Source organism: Lepidochelys olivacea, assembly GCF_965140295.1.
Source record: "Lepidochelys olivacea isolate rLepOli2 genome assembly, chromosome: 21".
In the NCBI taxonomy this organism is placed as follows: domain Eukaryota; kingdom Metazoa; phylum Chordata; order Testudines; family Cheloniidae; genus Lepidochelys; species Lepidochelys olivacea.
The window spans coordinates 464,246-485,354 of record NC_140431.1 but is presented as its reverse complement, the minus strand read 5'-3'; the positions used below and the strand labels follow the sequence as shown (position 1 = coordinate 485,354).

The 21,109-nt window shown below is 43.3% G+C and overlaps 1 protein-coding gene and 1 long non-coding RNA gene across 2 annotated transcripts in view; one reads left to right on the top strand and one right to left on the bottom strand.

Moving 5' to 3' along the window:
* SYCP1 (synaptonemal complex protein 1) overlaps positions 1–20,795 on the top strand; it is a gene marked incomplete at its 5' end in the record, with an annotated part of 74,375 nt that extends 53,580 nt beyond the window's left edge. Inside the window, 7 exons of the mRNA XM_084611183.1 lie at positions 643–753; positions 1,660–1,752; positions 2,793–2,867; positions 4,438–4,497; positions 17,206–17,349; positions 20,150–20,236; positions 20,325–20,795. Coding sequence (XP_084467309.1) covers positions 643–753; positions 1,660–1,752; positions 2,793–2,867; positions 4,438–4,497; positions 17,206–17,349; positions 20,150–20,236; positions 20,325–20,468 — 714 coding nt within the window. The 3' untranslated portion in view covers positions 20,469–20,795. The remainder of the gene's footprint in view (positions 1–642; positions 754–1,659; positions 1,753–2,792; positions 2,868–4,437; positions 4,498–17,205; positions 17,350–20,149; positions 20,237–20,324) is intronic.
* LOC311510995 lies at positions 11,962–13,200 on the bottom strand. The gene is made up of 3 exons (XR_014709176.1): positions 13,121–13,200; positions 12,391–12,531; positions 11,962–12,130 (listed from the first exon to the last, which is right to left on the bottom strand). It is a non-coding gene; the product is annotated as an uncharacterized lncRNA (long non-coding RNA).
* Positions 20,796–21,109: the final 314 nt, after the last annotated feature.

Below are 21,109 nucleotides of genomic sequence, written 5' to 3'. Positions count from 1 at the left end.
CTTCATGCTCTGGGAGATTTTGACAAAGGTTTTGGCATTTCGAAAGCTGGAACGGAGTTCTGATAGCACGGATTCCTCTCCCCATACAGTGATCAGATCCCGTACCTCCCGTTCAGTCCATGCTGAAGCTCTTTTGCGATTCTGGGACTCCATCATGGTCTCCTCTGCTGATGAGCTCTGCATGGTCACCTGCAGCTTGCCACGCTGGCCAAACAGGAAATGAGATTCAAAAGTTCGCAGTTCTTTTCCTGTCTACCTGGCCAGTGCATCTGAGTTGAGAATGCTGTCCAGAGCGGTCACAATGGAGCACTCTGGGATAGCTCCCGGAGGCCAATACTGTCAAATGGTGTCCACAGTACCCCAAATTCGAGCCGGCAAGGTCGATTTAAGCGCTAATCCACTTGTCAGGGGTGGAGTACGGAAATCGATTTTAAGAGCCCTTTAAGTTGAAATAAAGGGCTTCATCGTGTGGACGGGTGCAGGTTTACATCAATTTAACGCTGCTAAATTCGACCTAAAGTCCTAGTGTAGACCAGGGACTGTCATAACAAAAACTAAACTATATGTAGTTTTGGGGGTTTCGTGAAAATATTGTATTCAATGTTGCTCACAAATTAGAAGAAAATACTGTGTTGTTAACAGGTAGAAAACATGAGGTTAATAGCTGATGAAGCAGTAATACTGCAGAAAGAAATTGATATTCGATGTCAGCACAAGATAGCTGAAATGGTAGCACTTATGGAAAAACACAAGGTACAATGATTTTGCTAGTTTTATATGTACAATACATGACATTATGTCTGGAATCAGTAAAATTGCACAAACCACAAGTATTAGGAACTAGGAAATGGAGCTTTATTATAAGGACACTGATCTAGGAAAATTAAGCTGGAGATATGCTCAGTTTCTTCACATCTAACAAGAAATACATCAATGACAGGAAGCATTTCTTCACTATCTTAACTCCTAAATATGTAGATAAGCAGAAATGATAATACTACTTGTAACTGAAGCATTTGGCCATCCCTAATACTGTAATACTAGTTGTGGCAGAGATGCAGCTCTCCTAGAGCTGCTTTGGGGATTGCAAATACTGAGGTATTACATTTGCATAGATTTTTATGGAAGAAGGGAAATACGGACGTTAATGATCATTTAGAATTCTGAATCTTCCCATGCCTGTTCTGTGGGAAGGATTTTCTGGCATTTCAGATTCCTTGTGGTCCCATTCTCCCACCCCAGGTTTTCTTTTGGTGTTAATTTTCGGACCCATTCTTGTAAGGCCTCTAACCTTTCAGTGGTCTTGCGTAGTTCAGTTTAACATACTTTAGTGAAGCACTCTGTACCACTCTTTTTTAAGTGGATATGTTCATAAATGTTACTTGCTTCAGTATAACCAGCCTTTCCACACAGGTACATTTGATTCCCCACTGAGGACATAAAATGCTTTTAAATGGCCCCACAGAGTATTATTGTATAGAGAGAAAGTGTGAGTAGCATCTGTAGAAAGAGTTAAGATATGTATCATTGAAACTTCAAACTAGTTTTGTGTCCAACAAAGTTAGTAATCTTTTGTAACTTCTGAATAAAGAATGAATACTAGCTGTTTTTAAGTGATGTTTATTTATCACACTTATCCACATGACTCTTTTTATGCAGCATCAATATGATAAAATGGCTGAAGAAAAAGATACAGAATTAGAACTCTGTAAGACGAAAGAACAAGAACAAATGTCAGTAAAGCAATCCTTGGTAAGAGCTAAACCTTAATAGTGAATAAGTACAAGAAAATTAAAAGAAACAGCTGCAGATGAGTGACATAACTAGATAACAATTTTTCCTTTTTTACTGTTTGTTTTTTCTCTATTTTAGATGTGTAGTTTATATTCTGGAACTGTACAATGAAGGCTAGCCCCCTCAATTTCTGTGCGCCATACTTAATTATTATTATTTTTGTATGTGTTACAGTATAAAGTGTTTTAAATGAAATGTAAGCAAGTGTACTTCCCTGTCAACTTTCCTCCTGATGGCCTCTGAATGTTTTCACCACTCTATCTGATTAAGGAACTTTTGTATCAAACAGTGTGCCATTTTTTTCCTGGTAATAATATGCCACAAATAACGAGAGAAAAACTGCTTGACTTGAATAGTCCTGTCCAAATATTAATAGATAACATTTCTCAATAGTACTTGATCTGTTGAAAAAAATAATAACCTCCTAGCCTATGACTGCATTAACTTTTCTGTGCCCCTCCTTTACCTGGCAAAACCTCATTTTGGGAAAGGTCCTGAGAGTAGTCACCAAGTCATTGAGTAGTCTCTGACAGTGTAGCCTCAGATCCTCATCCCCCTCAAACCCAGTGAGGGGTTTCTCATGGAGATTTATTGGGGATTGGTCCTGCTTTGAGCAGGGGGTTGGACTAGATGACCTCCTGAGGTCCCTTCCAACCCTGATACTCTATGATTTCCTTCTTACAGGACTTTTTCACATGTATTTCCATGGGAAGGGGTTGATCCAAGTCTACAAATTAACTCATTCATGCTGAACATACCTGTTGCTCAGATAGGAAACTCCATTATTTCAAAACATCCAACTTAACCATAGGCCTGAAAATGGCTAAGTGTTTGAAGGTACCCACAGTTAACTTTTAGAATTATTTCTGTCATTAAAATAATGTAAAGTTGAACAGTATAGTAGTATATGACAGATACATTTATGTGAGTTTTTAAAAACTATTTTCTTTTTCAATGTAACAGAAAATTATTAACTCTTATCTGATTGTAATTTTTAGGAAACTGAGCTATCTCATGTAAAAAGTGAACTGTTATCCCTTAAGGAGCAGGTTAAAATAGAGATTAAAGAGAAGGTATGTCTTGTGGCATTACATTTAACATTTTTTGGCTTAGCCCTGTGGCTATATCGTTTAGTGCTATGAAGGAAATTTGGGTTGATTCTTCTCTCTCAGGACTTGTGTACATTTAAGAGGCCTTGGGGGTATAGATATTCTGGCAGAGGTATGCCAGCAAAGCCCCCTGTTGGAGGCAGGATATGCTGGCAAAAGGAGTCCTGCTGGCATAGCGACACCACCTCCCCCAAATAGCATTAACTATGCTGACAAAACCAACGAGGCGTCCAGTGGCACCTTAACGACTAACAAATTTATTTGGACATAAGCTTTCGTGGGTAAAAAATCACTTCTTCAGTTCTTCTTTTACTCACAAAAGCTTATTCCCAAATAAATGTGTTAGTCTCTAAGATGCCACCAGACTCCTCATTGGTTTTGTGGATACAGACTAACATGGCTACCCTTCTGATACTATGCTGACAAAGCACTCTTCTGTTAGTATAGTTGTGTCTACACTGGGGGTTTTGCCAGCATATGTCAGGTAGAGGGGTTCACTTTTTCACACTTCTAGCCCACATAGCAATGCTGGCAAAACTTTGTAGTGAGCCTCACTCTGCTCTCAAGAGCTTGATGTGCTCTGAAGTCAGCATGCCTCGCTGAATTTAAGTCAAATTCCCATTGACCTATATGGGTCCAGGATTTCACCTTTGGCCTCTGAAGTAATCCAGTTGCAACTCTACAGAAGTTTTCTACACAAGCGTACAGGCATATAAAAAATGAAATTATGTTTTGGACACAGACATTTTAGCCTTTCCTTATCCAGATACAAACTGTCGGAGGAATGTTTGATGGTCTGAATCTTAGCATACAGATTGCTGAGCTTGTACACTACCTTTTATTACAACCTCAAACACTCTCATGGAATTTGTTGCTAAATGACTCATACTAGCACAAGACCAGAACTGGCCAAACAATATGCAACAAATAATCTCCTGAATTTAGCCTCTTTTTTTAGTTCATGAATTATCTACAAACAGATTGCGATTTTTATTTATTTGCAGTTCAGTAGATTACTTGTGCAAATAAATTCTGTATTCATGTTGTGTAATTGTGAATGGATTGTTTAATGGGTCTGTTCATGAGCCTAAGTGCTTGCAGATTCAAGCCCTTAGTGAATAAAAGGGATCACAAATATTTGACAGAATATGTACCTGACTCTGTAGAGGACAAAACTCTGTATGTGGCAGAACTCCATAAAAGTAAATGAATGAAAGATAGTCTGAAATAAAAAAAGTCTTACTGCATAAATAAAAAACAAACACTAATGAAAACTGGGTATGTAGGGACAGTAAGAGATGTATCCTTTCCCATATATAATTAAGATAAGTGTGTTAATTCTTGTTTCCACTTGTTTAATATCTACTGAAGTCTGAAATTTAATTAAATGCTGCTCGTATATTGTTGTGTGTGTTTATAACTGAATGCTGAACATGTGTACTACTGCATTATTGTACAGAAGATATATTCAGCTAAAATATATTTGCAAATAGAGCATTTACTACATATTACACTCCTCTTTTTTTTTAAACAGGAAAAGCTTACAAGAGAAGCAAAAGAAAATGCAGTTTCTGAAAAAGAAAAAAAGCATAAGGTGGCTTTTTACTTTGATTTTTATAAAATGTTATGATTTGTGTTAGCAGGCACGTATAATGAAACTAAGGTTTCATACTAACTGAAAATGTTGGCGAGTTGGCATTTATTAATATGATGTTGATTTTTAATATATTTTAATTTATTACTGTTATTTTTAGACAATACAAACATCCTTTATGGAGACTCCTAAAACCTGATGCTTGCCTCTGCATCAGTTAATTAAAAAAAAAATTATCCCAGAATTTCACATCTTTTAGAGAGAACAAGTTGGAAAACAAAGAAATGTCTTCTTGGACACCTACTAAAAGTGTCTTGGTCACTCCATCATTAAAGGTCTGTTGCTTATGGGGTAGTATATTATTTCCATGTTTTTATTTTTTTTTATTTTTGAAAATACACCTTTCACTTTGTTTTAAGGGCCCATGCTGATCTAATTGTCTCCAGAGACACTTTTTCACTTTTGATTAAAGAAAGCATAGGTTAAAAAAATTTAGAGTATTTTTCATGTGCATATATTGGGGGATATTTAGGGAAAATAAGTTTTTGAAAAAGGAACAGGGCTCCAAGATTCTATTCCTGACTCTTGCTAGTTGTGTGATCGTGGACAGGTCAGTTCACTCATCTCTGCCTCAGTCTACCCATCCGTAAAATGGGGCTAGCAAAACCCATTTTACAGGGCTGTTGTGAGGCTTTATTTAATTATTGTCACAAGAGTTTTTTTGACAATCTTGGTGGAAAAGTGCTGTGTGTCCTGCACAGCAGAAATGTTTCTAGTAAGCAGCGCCAAAAAAATAAAAATAAAGTTAGATTGTAATGCTATTATAGCCATGCAGTGTTCATGGCTGTTATATCATAGCCATAAAATAGGCTCTTTTTAAAATGTGAGAAACCCACATGCATTTTTTACAGCATTTGAACTAATAGAATTCAAATATGTAAATAACTAAGGTCAACTTTTTATGCTGAATACATCTATAAGAATTTAAAATCAACAGTAAAATCTACTATTTAGAAAAGAAATCTAAAACCCTTTTCTCCTCTTCTTAGAATATATTTAATTTTACCATAATAATAATTAATAAATAATAAACATGAAGGAGAACAAAGTGGTTAAGTGTTAGCGTACTGTCTTCTGAATAATTATTTAAATGTTAACTATGTATTCATATTGTATACTCTGAGGTAAATCCAGACCCTTCTTCTGTGGTCATGGTATAGTTCTGCAGTACAAAGTGGGGAGCCCGGAGCCCAGAGCCCCTCTCCTGCCCACCCGTGGTCTCCCCATCTCAGCCCCAGGTCGCCTGAGCACCCCCAACCCAGGAGCATCAGGCAGGTGGGAACTGTGGCATCTCCAGTGCCAGATGGCTGGTGGCACAACCCGGAGCACCGGGCAGGTGGCACGGCTCCCAGCTCTCCCACCCCCAGACTGCTGGGGGCAAGTGGGCGGCACAGCCCCCAGCCCCAGAGCACCAGTCGAGCAGGCAGGCAGCGCGGCCCCCAGCCCCGGAATGCCAGGCAGCCGGTCGCGCAGCCCGCAGCCCTGGAATATACGGGTGGGTGAGGGCTGACAAGGGTAGGACTGTGAGGGCGAAGGTGGGTTGTATGGCACCATAGTAAAAACTGAAAAATGTTTCACGACCATTTTATTTGATTTAACTCATGTTTTAAAATCACCACAGAAATTAAAGTTGGCTACTCAAGCCTACTATGAAGCACTACATCTACATCCTTCTTGGTTTCTTGTTGTAATTTTGCACAACTCTTTGGTGTCGTCTTGTGTGTCCATTACTTCCATGATATGCTCATGATCAGGCAGAAGGCGACTTCTTTCAGAATACAAAATTCTATTCAACGAGGAAAAAGAACTCTCAACTGTAGCTGTTGTGACTGGGAGTAGCAAGAGATGAATTCCTACTTCTTTCAACCCAGGAAACAAAGCACAAAGATTGGGTCGAACCACTAGTGATGATAAAGAAGAAGAAGCTGAAGTTAAATCTTCCTTCGTTCGTCGTATGATATTCCACTCTTTGTTCAAAATTCTCTATTCTGTCTTGATCACGTAGCAGCCCCATTGCTCATAGCGCCTCACTCTACGCAACTGTAGGTGTTTTATAAGACAAGCATCTGTAATAGCTATGTAGAAGTTAGTAGAATCCAGAAATCACTATTGTAGATTTGTAAGAATCAAGTCTGTGTACTTTTTCAGCTGTCTTAATAAACACTTCTTGTCCTCTTCACTTAAGGAGTAAATATAAGTGCCTTCATTAGTCAACTTCTGGACTAAAGTCTTTGCTTCTTCCAGTACGTTTTCAATGGATATCTCCCTGGTTGATCCAAGGTTAGCTTCTATTGCTGGACAGAGATCTACTGCTGTTGTAGCAGATGCCTGGATGGCATTGTTTAATGACCCAAGTGGTTTTAACAGTAGACTTACAAGAAAGAGAATGGTGATAGTCTTCTCTGAACTTAGTAACAAAAGTAGTCCACCAGTCTCACTACTTAGATCTGTCCTATCTGGGTAGATATTTTCCAAAGCCAGTAATAACGGTTTCAGTCATTTTTAAGACAACAGCCAAAGATCGCTCATGAGAAAGCTAGCAGGTTTTCCCAGGTTGGAATAATTTGAACTTCAGTCCCAGTGTATCTTCTGTTTGTTTCCAAGATGTTCAGTCCTTTTGGACTCTTGCTGAAAAAAGAGTATAACAAAGCCATTAAATGTATGGCTTTTTAATGTCTTTTGAAGATTCTGCAGCTTGTACTAGCACTAGCTGGACGAGATGGCCTCTTCAATGTGTATAGGAGAGATTAGGGTTACACTTTTCTCTTGTACTCCACTGTGTCTTGCAGAGAAGTTTGTAGCGCCATCAAATGCACAAGCAGCCATCTGTTTGGGGTTCAGTTTACAAGCGTTTAACTTTTCTAAGATGTCACAGATGCAGCTGGTGTATATTCTATAACTTGAACATCTAGAATGCATCTACTGGCCTACCACGGACATCAAGATAACATACGCAATAATTTAATACTTAATGCCTATTTGCACTGGTGCATTATCAGCCACGTATGCACATTTATTGAATATGGTGAGAGAGTTCTTCACTTGTTCAATTGCCGAGTCTTTCACTGTTGCAACCCATGTTTCTAGACAGTCAGCTGAGTTTTTTTACAGAAAGATAGTGAGCATTTGCCAGTCTTGTTCAGAACCAGTGTCCAATTTCAGGATTAACAAGTGACAATGCACTTAACATTGACCTCCACTTTGCAGTGTGTGGTATCTCTTGCTTAAATAGAAAGTATGATGCAACAGCCGTGATAGTTCACATAAACGGAGTTGTATCTCCAACATTCTTAAGAGCCTTATTAAGTACTTCTAAAATTGGCTTTGACAGTGACCGGCTTATAAGGCTTTCTGCATGTTGATGCAGTCCAGAGGCATGCTGTTTTGCAGCCTTTTCATGTAGGTTGTCAGTATTGGCTCTGCTGATCAGTTTGGCAAACCAAGCTCCTCCACTTTTACTGTATAAATCCATGATATGCCCACATCTTGAATACCGTGTGCAGTTCTGGTCACCCCATTTCAAAAAAGATGTATTGGAATTGGAAAAGGTACAGAGAAGGGCAACAAAAATGATTAGGGGTATGGAAAAGATTCCATATGAGGAGAGATTAAAAAGACTGGGATTTTTCAGCTTGGAAAAGGGATGACTAAGAGAGGATATGATAGAGGTCTATAAAATCTTGACTGGTGTGGAGAAAAAGAATAGGGAAGTGTTATTTATCCCTTCACTTAACACAAAAACCAGGGGTCACCCAATTAAATTAATAGGCAGCAAGTTTAAAATAAACAAAAGGAAGTACTTCTTCACATGATGCACAGTCACCTGTGGAACTTTTTGCCAAGGATGTTGTGAAGGCCAAAATGATAACAGGATTAAAAAAAGAACTAGATAAGTTCATGGAGGTTAGGTCCATCAATAACTATTAGCCAGGATGGGCAGGGATGCAACACCGTGCTCTGAGTGTCCCTACCCTCTGGTTGCCAGAAGGTGGGAGTGGATTACAGGGGACGGATCACTCGATGATTCCCTGTTCTGTTCTTTCCATCTGAAGCACCTGGCATTGGACACTGTCAGAAGACAGGTTCTTCTTTGAGGAGTGTCCCTATGGGTGCTCCATTTTAGGTGTTTGTGCACCGCTGCGCTTCTAGTTGGAGATTTGCAGTAGCAGTGCCCCAGTTGGCCATGCACGCGCAGCAGCCGTCTCTCACCGCTCCGAGCAGCTACCCATCGTGTGCAGCTAACCACCGCCCAGTTCCTTCTCTACTGCCGTTGGCTTCGCTCGGAACAACAAAAGCACCTTCAAAAACCTTGCTATTCCTTTACTTCAACCCTTGTAGTTTTATCCTTTATTTATTTATTACTTCATTTTTTCTCTATTGAACCCCCTCACTTTTCCTTCCCCCCCTCCTCTGGCGGAAATCCGCCTCACAGCCCAGAGGCACTTGGAAGGGACTATTCCCATTCCTTCTTTGTGAACAGCCTCTTTGACATGCCTGGTTCTCCAGGCTTTAAACGCTGTTTGACCTGTAGTCTGTCAATACCAGTCTCAGATGGTCACTTGCAGTGTGTCTGTTGTCTGGGAGAGAGACATGTCGCACAGAAGTGCCACCACTGCAAAAAGCTGACAGTGAAGACTAGAAAAGCTAGGGATCTCAAGTTAAAACTTAGGATGATGGAGAAATCCCTTCGACCTGCTTCTGATCCTGAGCACAGGACCCCTCCCTGCCAGCACTCTCTCGCGGTGGCATCAGACATGGGATCCTCTTCAAAAAACAGCTGCAAAGGACCCAGTCCCAGAGGTCCCACTCCTCATCTCAGCGAGAATCACCTCAGTAAAGGCGATCTCCGACCGCCAAATCTGCTCCGGTACTGTCAGCACTCAGAGCTCTGGACCGAGAGGCACTGGGACGGCCCAAGGAGCACAAGATCCTACACAGTCTAGCTCTAAGGCAGGCACATTTAACAAAGCTAAGCCTGCTACCTCAGCACCAAGCAGCGCAATAGCACCACCTGCTGCACTAATAGATTGCAGCAAGTCTACAGCACCAGCAGCAATCACAGTGATTTTGAACGAAAGCACGCCTCCTTTGTCGGCACAGAGCCTACCCGTGCCACAGCAGTTAGTTAGCCAGGCAGACCTCTTCATCATGTCTACTCCGGGAATGCCTCTCTTCGATACTGATGGTACCCCAGCCAGACCAGGGCCAAGCCTGACTAATACCCCTGCTGGCTCAGCCCCTCCTCCCTCCAGTGATGAGGAGGAGGAAGTGGGGACAGGAATGTACACCCCTCACCATTCCTCAGCCGAACCTGGAACCTCACGACAGCAGTCCATAGCATGGCAACCTCCGCAATGGGTGCACCCCTCATGGTCCTCCTACCAAACTGGCCATATTGGGACCCCTGGGCCTTATACACAACCCAGAACATACAGCCCTACAACCCATCCAGGTCCAGAACACCAGGATCACAGAGATCACCTTCACCTTCTGCCCCAGCTTCCCCAGAAGCTCTCGAGGAGGAAGCAGAAGCAATTAAAGAGCCACCAGATGGTGACACCATCCCACCCACCCACATCTCCTCTTCGTCTCCTGACGAAACAGTAATGCCGCCTTCTCCCACATCAGGCGATGACTTTAAATCCTTCCAGGAATTATTTAAATAAGTGGCTGACTCCCTCGACATTTCTTTGGCAGAGCTGCTGGAGATACAGCATAAGCTGACAGATATTCTCCATACATCTCCTACTGCCAAGATTGTACTACTCATCAATGCTGCCATCATGGATCCAGCAAAAACTGTCTGGCAGACATCAGCTACAGCTCCACCTTCTTGTAAAAAATCAGACAAGAAGTACTACGTCCCAGCCTAGATGTTGTTCACCCACCCGAACCCTAATTCATCGGTAGTGGAGGCAGTTATTCAAAGCGGAAAGCAACATCTGGCTAGGACCACCCCTTATGATAAAGCTTGGAAATGCCTAGCCCTCTTTGGCAGGAAGGCCTGTTCCTCAGCGACCCTTCAGTTTCGCATAGCAAGCTATTCTGCCTTACTAGCCAAGTACACATGCAACATTTTTGCACAAATGACAACTTTTTTATTGAACATCTTCCAACAGATTAAAAAATAACAATATAAAGCTAACATAACAGAAGGCTCCCTCATTGCCAGAACAGCCTTACAAGCTTCCTTGGACTCCACTGACATAACGGCCCACTCCATCGTCCATAGTCATGTGGAGGATGTCCTGGCTCCACCTTTCAGGCTTCCCCAAGGAAGTTCAGACAACAGTAGAGGACTTATCTTTTGAAGGTCAAAAACTATTCGTGGAAGGCACAGATGCAACCTTACAAACTCTCAAGGATTCCCGTGCTACATAAAGAAACCCTAGGAATATATGCCCCTGGGAACAAAAAGAAACAGGGCAGATTTTATACCCAACGCTTCCACACTGTCCCATATGCCCAACCTCACAGAGATTATGACCAGCACCTCGCAAACAATATCAGATGAGACACTGACAAGCCCCAGAGCAATCATCGATGTCTCAACCATCCACTTCCAGACAAGCATTTAGAAGTGTTAGTCGAGGACACAAGAGCCCCACATACTCCACTGCTGAAGTTACTCATAACCTCCAGCCCATTTGGGGACCACCTAACACTTTTCTACCTGGTCTAGTCAGCCATTACATCAGACAAGTGCATTCTGGAAATTATACACAAGGGCTATTATATCCCTTTTGCCTCTATCCTGCCTACCCACCCCCCTTTCCCATCCCTCTTCAGGGACCCATCTCATGAGGACCTGTTACAGCAGGAAGTAAACCACCTCCTGCAACTAGGTGCTGTAGAACCTGTATCTGCCAAGCACAGGGGGAGCAGATTTTATTCGCACTACTTTCTCACCCAGAAGAAAACAGGCAGATAGAGGCCCATCTTGGACTTGTACAAGCTAAACAAGTTTGTCGGAACACAGAGCTTCAAGATGATAACTCTAGCAACCATAATTCCGGCATTGGAGAAAGGAGGTTGGCTCTCGGTCCTCGACCTACAAGATGTACTCCATCCACAGATGACTGACAATGCCCAGCATGGTAAAAGACTCACTCACCTGGTGGACAAAACAAACGAATGTTTGCACAGGTGTTCCATTTCAATGACACACCCCATTGGTAACAATCACCACGGACCCTTGTGGGATGGGGAGCACACTTGTCCAGGAATACCATCCAGGGCTGGTAATCCCTTGCAGAATCCACCCTCCTCATAAATCTATTAGAACTCAGGGTGGTTCGAAATGCATGCCACCACTTTCTGCCCCTGGTGTGCAACAAGACTGTCCAGATCCTCACGGACAACTTGGCCACTAATTTTACATAAATCACCAAGGGAGGGGCCTGATCTTACCTGCTCTGTGCAGAAGCAGTTCACCTCTGGGAATGGTGCATCTTCAGCAACATAGATCTCATCGCAGCCTACTTTCCGAGAAGCCAGAATGTCACAGCAGACCACCTAAGCAGAAACTTCTCGCAAATGCACGAATGGGAGCTGGACCCAGGAATCCTGAAAACTGTATTCCAACAATGGGGTTTTCTCTCAATAGACCTTTTTGCAACATCCCACAATATCAAATGCCCACAATACTGCTCCTGGGCAGGACTTGGACAAAATTCCCTGGGGGATGCCTTCTTCATGAAATGGGAAGCCCTCTTGAAGTATGCCTTCCCCCCAACTCCACTATTGAGCCCCATACTTCTTAAGATCAAGAAGGACAAATCCAGAGTAATCCTAATTGCACCAACATGGCCCAGACAAATGTGGTTCCCATACCTGAATCGGATGGCCACAAGACCACCACAGATCCTTCCCATTGTGCATCACCTATTGACATGGGACGCTTCCACCACCTCAACATTCCAATTCTCCATCTCAAGGCGTGGCTAATCCATGGATGACGAACCTAGAGGCATGCTGTTCCAGGGAGGGTACAGGATATCTTACTGAATAGCCGACGACTCACTAAGCAAAAATCATATGCACACAAGTGGAAACGCTTTTCCATATGTGTACAGAGACATACAAGTTACCCCACAATCGGCACCACTACCCACAATACTCAAATACATGCTGATGCTCAAAAAATTGGGCCTTTCCATTAGTTCACTCAGAGTGTACTTATCTGCCATTACAACTTAGCACTCTAAAGTAGATAGACTCACTGTCTTGGCCCCCCCTTTCCCCCCGAACTAAACGCTTTCTCAAAGGCATACAGAATTCTTATCCCACATTGAGGGACCCAACCCCTATGTGGGACCTCAACCTTGTTCCCCATACTCTCATGGGCAAACCCTTCGAGCCACCTGCTCACTGTTAAACTTATCTATGAAAGTCACCTTCCTAGTGGTGATCATGTTGGCAAGGAGGATGGGAGAGCTGGGTGCCCTAATGGTAAACCCACTTTGTACCATATTCCTCAAGGACAAGATAATCCTACATCCACATCCCAGATTTATAGCCAAGGTTGCCGCCTTCTTCCGGTTCAACCAATGCATCTACTTACCTGTATTCTTCCCTAAGCTGCATGCTGACAGCAGGGAAGCGTCCCTTCACATGCTGGATGTTCGTAGAGCACTTGCGTTCTATATAGAAAGAACAAAGACATTGAGAAAATCATCCCAATTATTCGTATCCACAACAGAATGTTCCCAAGGCCAAACCATTTCCAAACAGCGACTCTCAAAATGGATCTCTAACTGTATCAGATTATCCTATCAAAACCACGATCTGGAACCTCCTTCCAGACTTCACATGCACTCTACCAGAGCTATGTCCACATCAATAGCTTTTCTCAAAGACGTACCTATCTCTGAAATTTGTAAAGCAGCTACCTCGGCATCAGTCCATGCCTTTACCGAACATTATACCTTACAGCAACATTCAGCTGCTGATGCTCACTTCGGATGATCGGTGCTATCTACTGTGCTTTAACTAACTCCGAAGCCCCTCCACTCCAAAGAGGGGCACTGCTCTACACCCCTGTGGAGCACTCACAGGGACACTCCTCGAAGAAGAAGAAGAAGAGAAGATTACTCACCTTGAGGTTCTTTGAGATGGCTGTCCCTGTGGATGCTCCACTACCCTCCATCCTCCTCTCTGTTTCGGAGTTTGTCTTTGATCCTCTGGTGTAGAGAAGGAACTGGGGGGAGTTGGCTGCGTGCGCTGGGTAGCCGCTCAGAGTGGCCAGCCAGGCACTGCTACTGCAAATCTCTGACTCAGAGCGCTGGAGTGCACAAACACCTAAAATGGAGCACCCACAGGGACAACCATCTCGAAGAACCTCAGTTACTGCACAAGCTGAGTAACCTCATACTGGGATAGATGGACCATTGGTCTGACCCAATATGGCCATTCTTACATAAAAATTAATTATAATGATAAAGTTTAGTACAGAAACTCCCCAGGATGATGACCTCTTGAGATAGTGATAATATGAGATAAAGACCTTGGTAAAAAATGCGTTTTAAAAATCTTGGCCTATGAAACTTATATTTATATAAGTTTCCCAGTCACAAATCTAGCATTCGTGAGCGAAGTCACTAAAACATAGTCCAACAAACAAATGCTCTGGCCACTGTTGTTTGTCATGCCACTGTTTACTCCGCCACTCCGTCCCCAATGTCCCTGCGCCATCACCTTCTGCTGCCCACCTGCCACTGTGACCTCTGCGAGTCGGACTTTCGAGGTTCCACCCACTCTCAGTGATTTCAGCTCTCAGTGGGGGAACCTCGCTGCTAATGCAGGCTGGGCCGTCTCTTCCACAGAAACACTGTCCCACTGCAGGTCTCAGCACTTAGACCTGATTATCAGTGATTTCAGCTCTAGTGGTCACTTAACAAACCAAAAGATTCTCTGTAGAGCTGTAACAGGGTTGACCCCGCTTTTCTTTGGCCAATAGTGCCTGAAAACACAGTTGTTTTCATGAAGGGGCACCCATCTCTCCTGGATGGCCCTCTTTCTCTTGGTTAGGTGTGAGCCTGCTTTTCTTTTTTGGTCTTACATCAGGCTGGTGCCTGCCCTCACAAGCACCCCCTGGCCGCTTGTTCTCTCAGATGGTCTTTGGCACCTCAGCCCTCCAGCCGAACCACACGCGCTGTCCCCCCTTCCGGGGTATACAGTCCAAGTTCTTTCTCAGCCCTGGTATGAGACCGTAGCTCAAAGGCTTCTTCCCTTTTTCATCCACCCAGTTGGGGCCCATCCTATTGGTAACCTCAGCTGGTGTCCTTTTCACAGGCCTCCCTGGGCTCAGTCTGAAACCAGTCTGGTACTCTCTCCTGGTCTGGCCAGGTCCTGAGCTCAGTCCCCCTGGGCTTAGCCTACCCGCACTGGCCTTTTCATGGTCCTGCTGCTACTCTATCTAGCCAGCCAGGCACCTGGTCTTTGGCAGCCTTTGCTGGGCTGAGTTCTGTCTGGTGAGCTCTCTGCAGTGAGCTGCCTGCGGCCTGCTGCTTGTCTAGCCAGCCAGGCACCTGGCCCTCCCTAGTCAAGCTCCATACAGCAACTGGAGGCTCTGCTCTGCTGCACTTGTGTTTTATGTGGCCCTTCTGGCCCTTTATTGATCGCTCCAGCTGCCTCTGATTGGCTGCTTTTCTGCAGCCACTTTAGGCTGCCAGGAGGACTTCTCGCTGCTATATACTGGTGCAGAATGATTCAGGGCCACAAGGCCTCCAGCAGGGGGCCTCCAGACCTAGTTCACCATGCCACAGGAGCCTAATCTGCTCTATCTCTAAACAGGAGAGGGGGCAGGTCAAATAGTGGCTCTTAGGCAGAGTCCACACCACCAAGCAAAACACCTGTGCCTCACCATCATGCTCTCTCTTCACTAGGATATGACATCCAAACCTCCTGCTTAGGGAGTGCAGTTCAGTTGAGGGTGACCAGTGTTTAATTTGTAATGGAAGAGGTGCCGGGGCTCAAGCAATTTGTTATTTTCATAAGTGGTGTGGCAAGCCCAGAGGTCCCAGGGCTATGAACTGCGAAGCCTAGAGTGCTGGGGCTCAGCCCTGTCAAGCCGTAGCACAAAGTAAGCACTGAGGGAGACCCCCTCATCAGGCAGGCTAAGTACAGTTCTGCTGCCCTTTACTCATACAATAAGGATAACAACATTTCATGACCCCCACATTCAATACTAATGTGATTTGTAACCCAGCACCAGCCAAAATTGATCAGTTGGGCAGCACAGCTCTGTTTGCTGGATACTTAGGCAGAATAGGTGTGTTCATGTAAATACAGTCTGGTCCTGAAGCCTTTCCACACACCCCTGGTTCATTACTAGCTGTCAGGGGAGAGTTCATTGAGACCTGGCTTACAAATCATAATTTGAAATTATTAGGTAGGCCAATATAGCCGAAACAAATGCGCCGACATTGTTCATACTTTTCAAACCCATTATGCTTTCTCAGGTACAAGTATTTTCTCATATACTGTATATTATTTTATCTATTAATATATTTCAATTTCAATTCAAATTTCCAACCAATGACTAAATTGGCAACACTGCATGTAACTGTGGGGGTAAATTTAGGGGGCTTGTAGGGAAATCCTTGAGCCCTAGAGTGCTGGGCAGCCGGTGGCATGGCCCCCAGCCCCAGAGTGCCAAGTGGGCAGGCAGCGTGGCCCCCAGCACTGGAGTGCTGGGGGTGGGTGGGCAGTGCGGCCTCAGAGTCCCGGGCCGCAGCCTGCTCCCCCTCTTCACCCCAGCCCAGCCATGGGGAAAGAGTGCCAGCAGGAGGGAGACTGGGGGCAGAGCATGGGTGGGACCACCATGCAGGGCTGTTTCGGGAGGCTCAGCCTCCCTTGGCCTACAATAGCTGCCACCCATGATGCAGGTTAAGTTGAACAAGTGGAACTTTATTAAACCCTAAGCACTGGTTTGTCCATGTGACCTCATTGCTTCCAGCCCAACTCCTCTCATTCCCTGTTTTCCTGGTATCCCCTCCATAAGAATCCCTGCAGGGAACATGGGCCCTCTGACTCCAGTTCCATTTATTATGATTAATTTTTAATATAATCATTAAAAAACAAATAATTGATACCCAGACCCCTATCCTGTATCCCCGGACCAGAGGTTGCTAGCACATAGTTGAGTTGAAGTCTTGTCTTTACCACAGAATCTTCTGGTTGCATAGTCTTTGAGATAGTTTGGCCTCCTCAAGGGGCAACCACACCAGAAGTGACCTGTCTCTGTCTCCCTGCTATCAAGTCTAGCAAACTCGCTCTCTCTTTCGAGTCTCTGCCCTTTTGGTGTGGCCTCCGGATGGTACTCTGTCATTATGTGATAATTTGTGTATTTCTGTATGCTCGCTCTGGGTGTTGTCTCCTGGTTCATAGATGGCTCTTGTTCTTCAGATCACTTTGTGCCACTGTGGCTCTCACGACTCCTTGAGTCCACTCTGTCTCACTAATGTCTTTGTCCTTACAGGAGTACCTGTTATGGAGGAGAGACCATGAAAACATGGGCCCTCTGACTCCAATTCCACAGATCACGATACAACTCAGACTCTGTACTCTGCTCTGGATTTGGTCCTCTATTTATGAAATTAGTGTAACAACATAATCTTAAATATTTTGGGGTTTTTTCCCCCCCAGACATATACTGTGAAGACTCCTCCAAAATATAAATTGCAAAGAGAAAGCATGAATCCACTTTCAGAAGAAGACATGAAGAAAAAAAGAAAAGTACTTTTAGAGCTGGATACTCACTCAGATAGCTCAGAACACAATGACCTCCTGGTAAAAATTTCAAAATGAATAGCGCCTATTACTGTTTATTCTGTGTACATTCTTTGCCGTATCTCAGAATGTGTGTCTACCTTTCAGAGATATCATATACTGTACAAAATAAAAATATGTATGTGGGGTATGTGTATATTTAAGAAGTAGCTCAGATTGTTCGTTTATGTGTACATAATTCTAGAACATGATCAGGGCATGTCTACAGAAACATTATTATATATTCAGTTAATCGTTTCAATTGCACTAAATTCTAATATCTCTGGAATTTGACTGAATGTTGTTGAATTCATCAGGATCTGTATCAGAGTAATAGCCGTGTTAGTCTGTATTCGCAAAAAGAAAAGGAGTACTTGTGGCACCTTAGAGACTAACCAATTTATTTGAGCATGAGCTTTCGTGAGCTACAGCTCACTTCATTGGATGCATACCATGGAAACTGCAGAAGACATTATATACACACACAGACCATGAAACATGTCTCTGTCATGTACATTGGTCAAACTGGACAATCTCTACGTAAAAGAATAAATGGACACAAATCAGATGTCAAGAATTATAACATTCATAAACCAGTCGGAGAACACTTCAATCTCTCTGGTCACGCAATCACAGACATGAAGGTCGCTGTCTTAAAACAAAAAAACTTCAAATCCAGACTCCAGTGAGAAACTGCTGAATTGGAATTCATTTGCAAATTGGATACTATTAATTTAGGCTTAAATAGAGACAGGGAGTGGCTAAGTCATTATTCAAGGTAGCCTATTTCCCCTTGTTTTTTTCTACCCCCCCTCCCCGACATTCTGGTTAAACTTGGATTTAAACTTGGAGAGTGGTCAGTTTGGATGAGCTATTGCCAGCAGGAGAGTGAGTTTGTGTGTGTGTGTGTTTCTGGGGGGAGGGGGGTGAGAGAGCCTGGATTTGTGCTGGAAATGGCCCATCTTGATTACCATGCACATTGTAGGGAGAGTGGTCACTTTGGATGAGCTGTTACCAGCAGGAGAGTGAGTTTGTGTGTGTATGGGGGTGGGGGGGTGAGAAAACCTAGATTTGTGCTGGAAATGGCCCACCTTGATTATCATGCACATTGTAGGGAGAGTGGTCACTTTGGATGAGTTATTACCAGCAGGAGAGTGAGTTTGTGTGTATATGGGGGTGGGGGGGTGAGAAAACCTGGATTTGTGCTGAAAATGGCCCACCTTGATTATCATGCACATTGTAGGGAGAGTGGTCACTTTGGATAAGCTATTACCAGCAGGAGAGTGAGTTCGTGTGTGTGGTTTTTGGAGGGGGGTGAGGGGGTGAGAGAACCTGGATTTGTGCAGGAAATGGCCCACCTTGATTATCATACACATTGTGAAGAGAGTGGTCACTTTGGATGGGCTATTACCAGCAGGAGAGTGAGTTTGGGGGGGGGGGGGTGGGCAGAGGGTGAGAAAACCTGGATTTGTGCTGGAAATGGCCCAACTTGATGATCACTTTAGATAAGCTATTACCAGCAGGAGAGTGAGTTTGTGTGTGTATGGGGGTGGGGGGGTGAGAAAACCTGGATTTGTGCTGGACATGGCCCACCTTGATTATCATGCACATTGTAGGGAGAGTGGTCACTTTGGATAAGCTATTACCAGCAGGAGAGTGAGTTTGTGTGTGTGGTTTTTGGAGGGGGGTGAGGGAGTGAGAAAACCTGATTTTGTGCAGGAAATGGCCCACCTTGATTATCATACACATTGTGAAGAGAGTGGTCACTTTGGATGGGCTATTACCAGCAGGAGAGTGAGTTTGTGGGGGAGGGGGCGCGCGGAGGGTGAGAAAACCTGGATTTGTGCTGGAAATGGCCCACCTTGATTATCATGCACATTGTAGGGAGAGTGGTCACTTTGGATAAGCTATTACCAGCAGGAGAGTGAGTTCGTGTGTGTGGTTTTTGGAGGGGGGTGAGGGGGTGAGAGAACCTGGATTTGTGCAGGAAATGGCCCACCTTGATTATCATACACATTGTGAAGAGAGTGGTCACTTTGGATGGGCTATTACCAGCAGGAGAGTGAGTTTGGGGGGGGGGGGGTGGGCAGAGGGTGAGAAAACCTGGATTTGTGCTGGAAATGGCCCAACTTGATGATCACTTTAGATAAGCTATTACCAGCAGGAGAGTGAGTTTGTGTGTGTATGGGGGTGGGGGGGTGAGAAAACCTGGATTTGTGCTGGACATGGCCCACCTTGATTATCATGCACATTGTAGGGAGAGTGGTCACTTTGGATAAGCTATTACCAGCAGGAGAGTGAGTTTGTGTGTGTGGTTTTTGGAGGGGGGTGAGGGAGTGAGAAAACCTGATTTTGTGCAGGAAATGGCCCACCTTGATTATCATACACATTGTGAAGAGAGTGGTCACTTTGGATGGGCTATTACCAGCAGGAGAGTGAGTTTGTGGGGGAGGGGGCGCGCGGAGGGTGAGAAAACCTGGATTTGTGCTGGAAATGGCCCAACTTGATGATCACTTTAGATAAGCTATTACCAGCAGGACAGTGGGGTGGGAGGAGGTATTGTTTCATGGTCTCTGTGTGTATATAATGTCTTCTGCAGTTTCCACGGTTTGCATCCGATGAAGTGAGCTGTAGCTCACGAAAGCTCATGCTCAAATAAATTGGTTAGTCTCTAAGGTGCCACAAGTACTCCTTTTCTTTCAGGATCTGTAGTAATTTTTTAACATTCTTTTTTCATGATGGAATGTTAATAAATATGGTAGCATAGAAAACATATAGTTTATGATGTCTTTTGACTATGTAACATTCTTTTTCATTTAAGAGCATAGTCTCAGAGGAAGAAATGTTTAAAAAGCTGTACAAAAATTGTCCTCAAGCTTCTCGCTTATGTGTTATGACACCAAAAAAGGTATCTTCTTAACTTTACTTCAGATCAAACTACATACTTGAAAGATTTTGTTACAAAAGTAAATGGATAGTTTTACTTTTGTTCTTAGATACCAACTCTGTCAACCATAAAGTCTCCTGGTGCTGCACTGAAACTTACAGCTATGAGAAAGATGCGAGAGACTGGATGGACTGCAGTTTCTAAAATGGACAGGAAAAAAAAAATGAAAGAAGCTGAAAAACTCTTTGCCTAAAATTAAACCTGAGCAATCAGTTATGAATTTTCTGTTCATGTAAAATCTTTTACAGTAGAATGTATTAATCCTACACAGTTAACACTTGCAGCATATTACTGGTTTAGGGCTAAATCCTGGAAGTGCTATGTTTGTGGAACTCCTGTTGATTTCATTGTGGTTCCTTTGTTCCACCACAGCCTCCTCCTCTGGAGGACTTTTCACATTGAGTTTACACCATCATAAAACATAAACCTGGGAATAAATTTGGCACATTTAGGTTTTGAAAATTGATAGGAAAAAATAATGTATGGTGTGTTAAAATGGAAAAATATGTTGCAAAATTGTTTGAAGTCATTTAAATAACTTCAGTTTTTGTTCTTTTAAAGTTTACTTTCACTTTTGCAGTATCTTATCCATAAGAGTATTGTTTTATTATTATTGAGATGGTTGAACTACATTCACTTAATTGAGTACTTATATTTGAATTTACTTCTTTTTTGTTCTTTTGATGTGTTCTTTACAAATATTCTTTTAAAGTAGTTGGTTGAGGCAGTAGCCTGTTTTTCAGTTTCTAACAGTATTGAAACATTTAAGTGTTGAACTTCTAACAATATTGATTTAAATCTTATTTCTTTTGCTTTTCAGGAATCTAGTTTTAT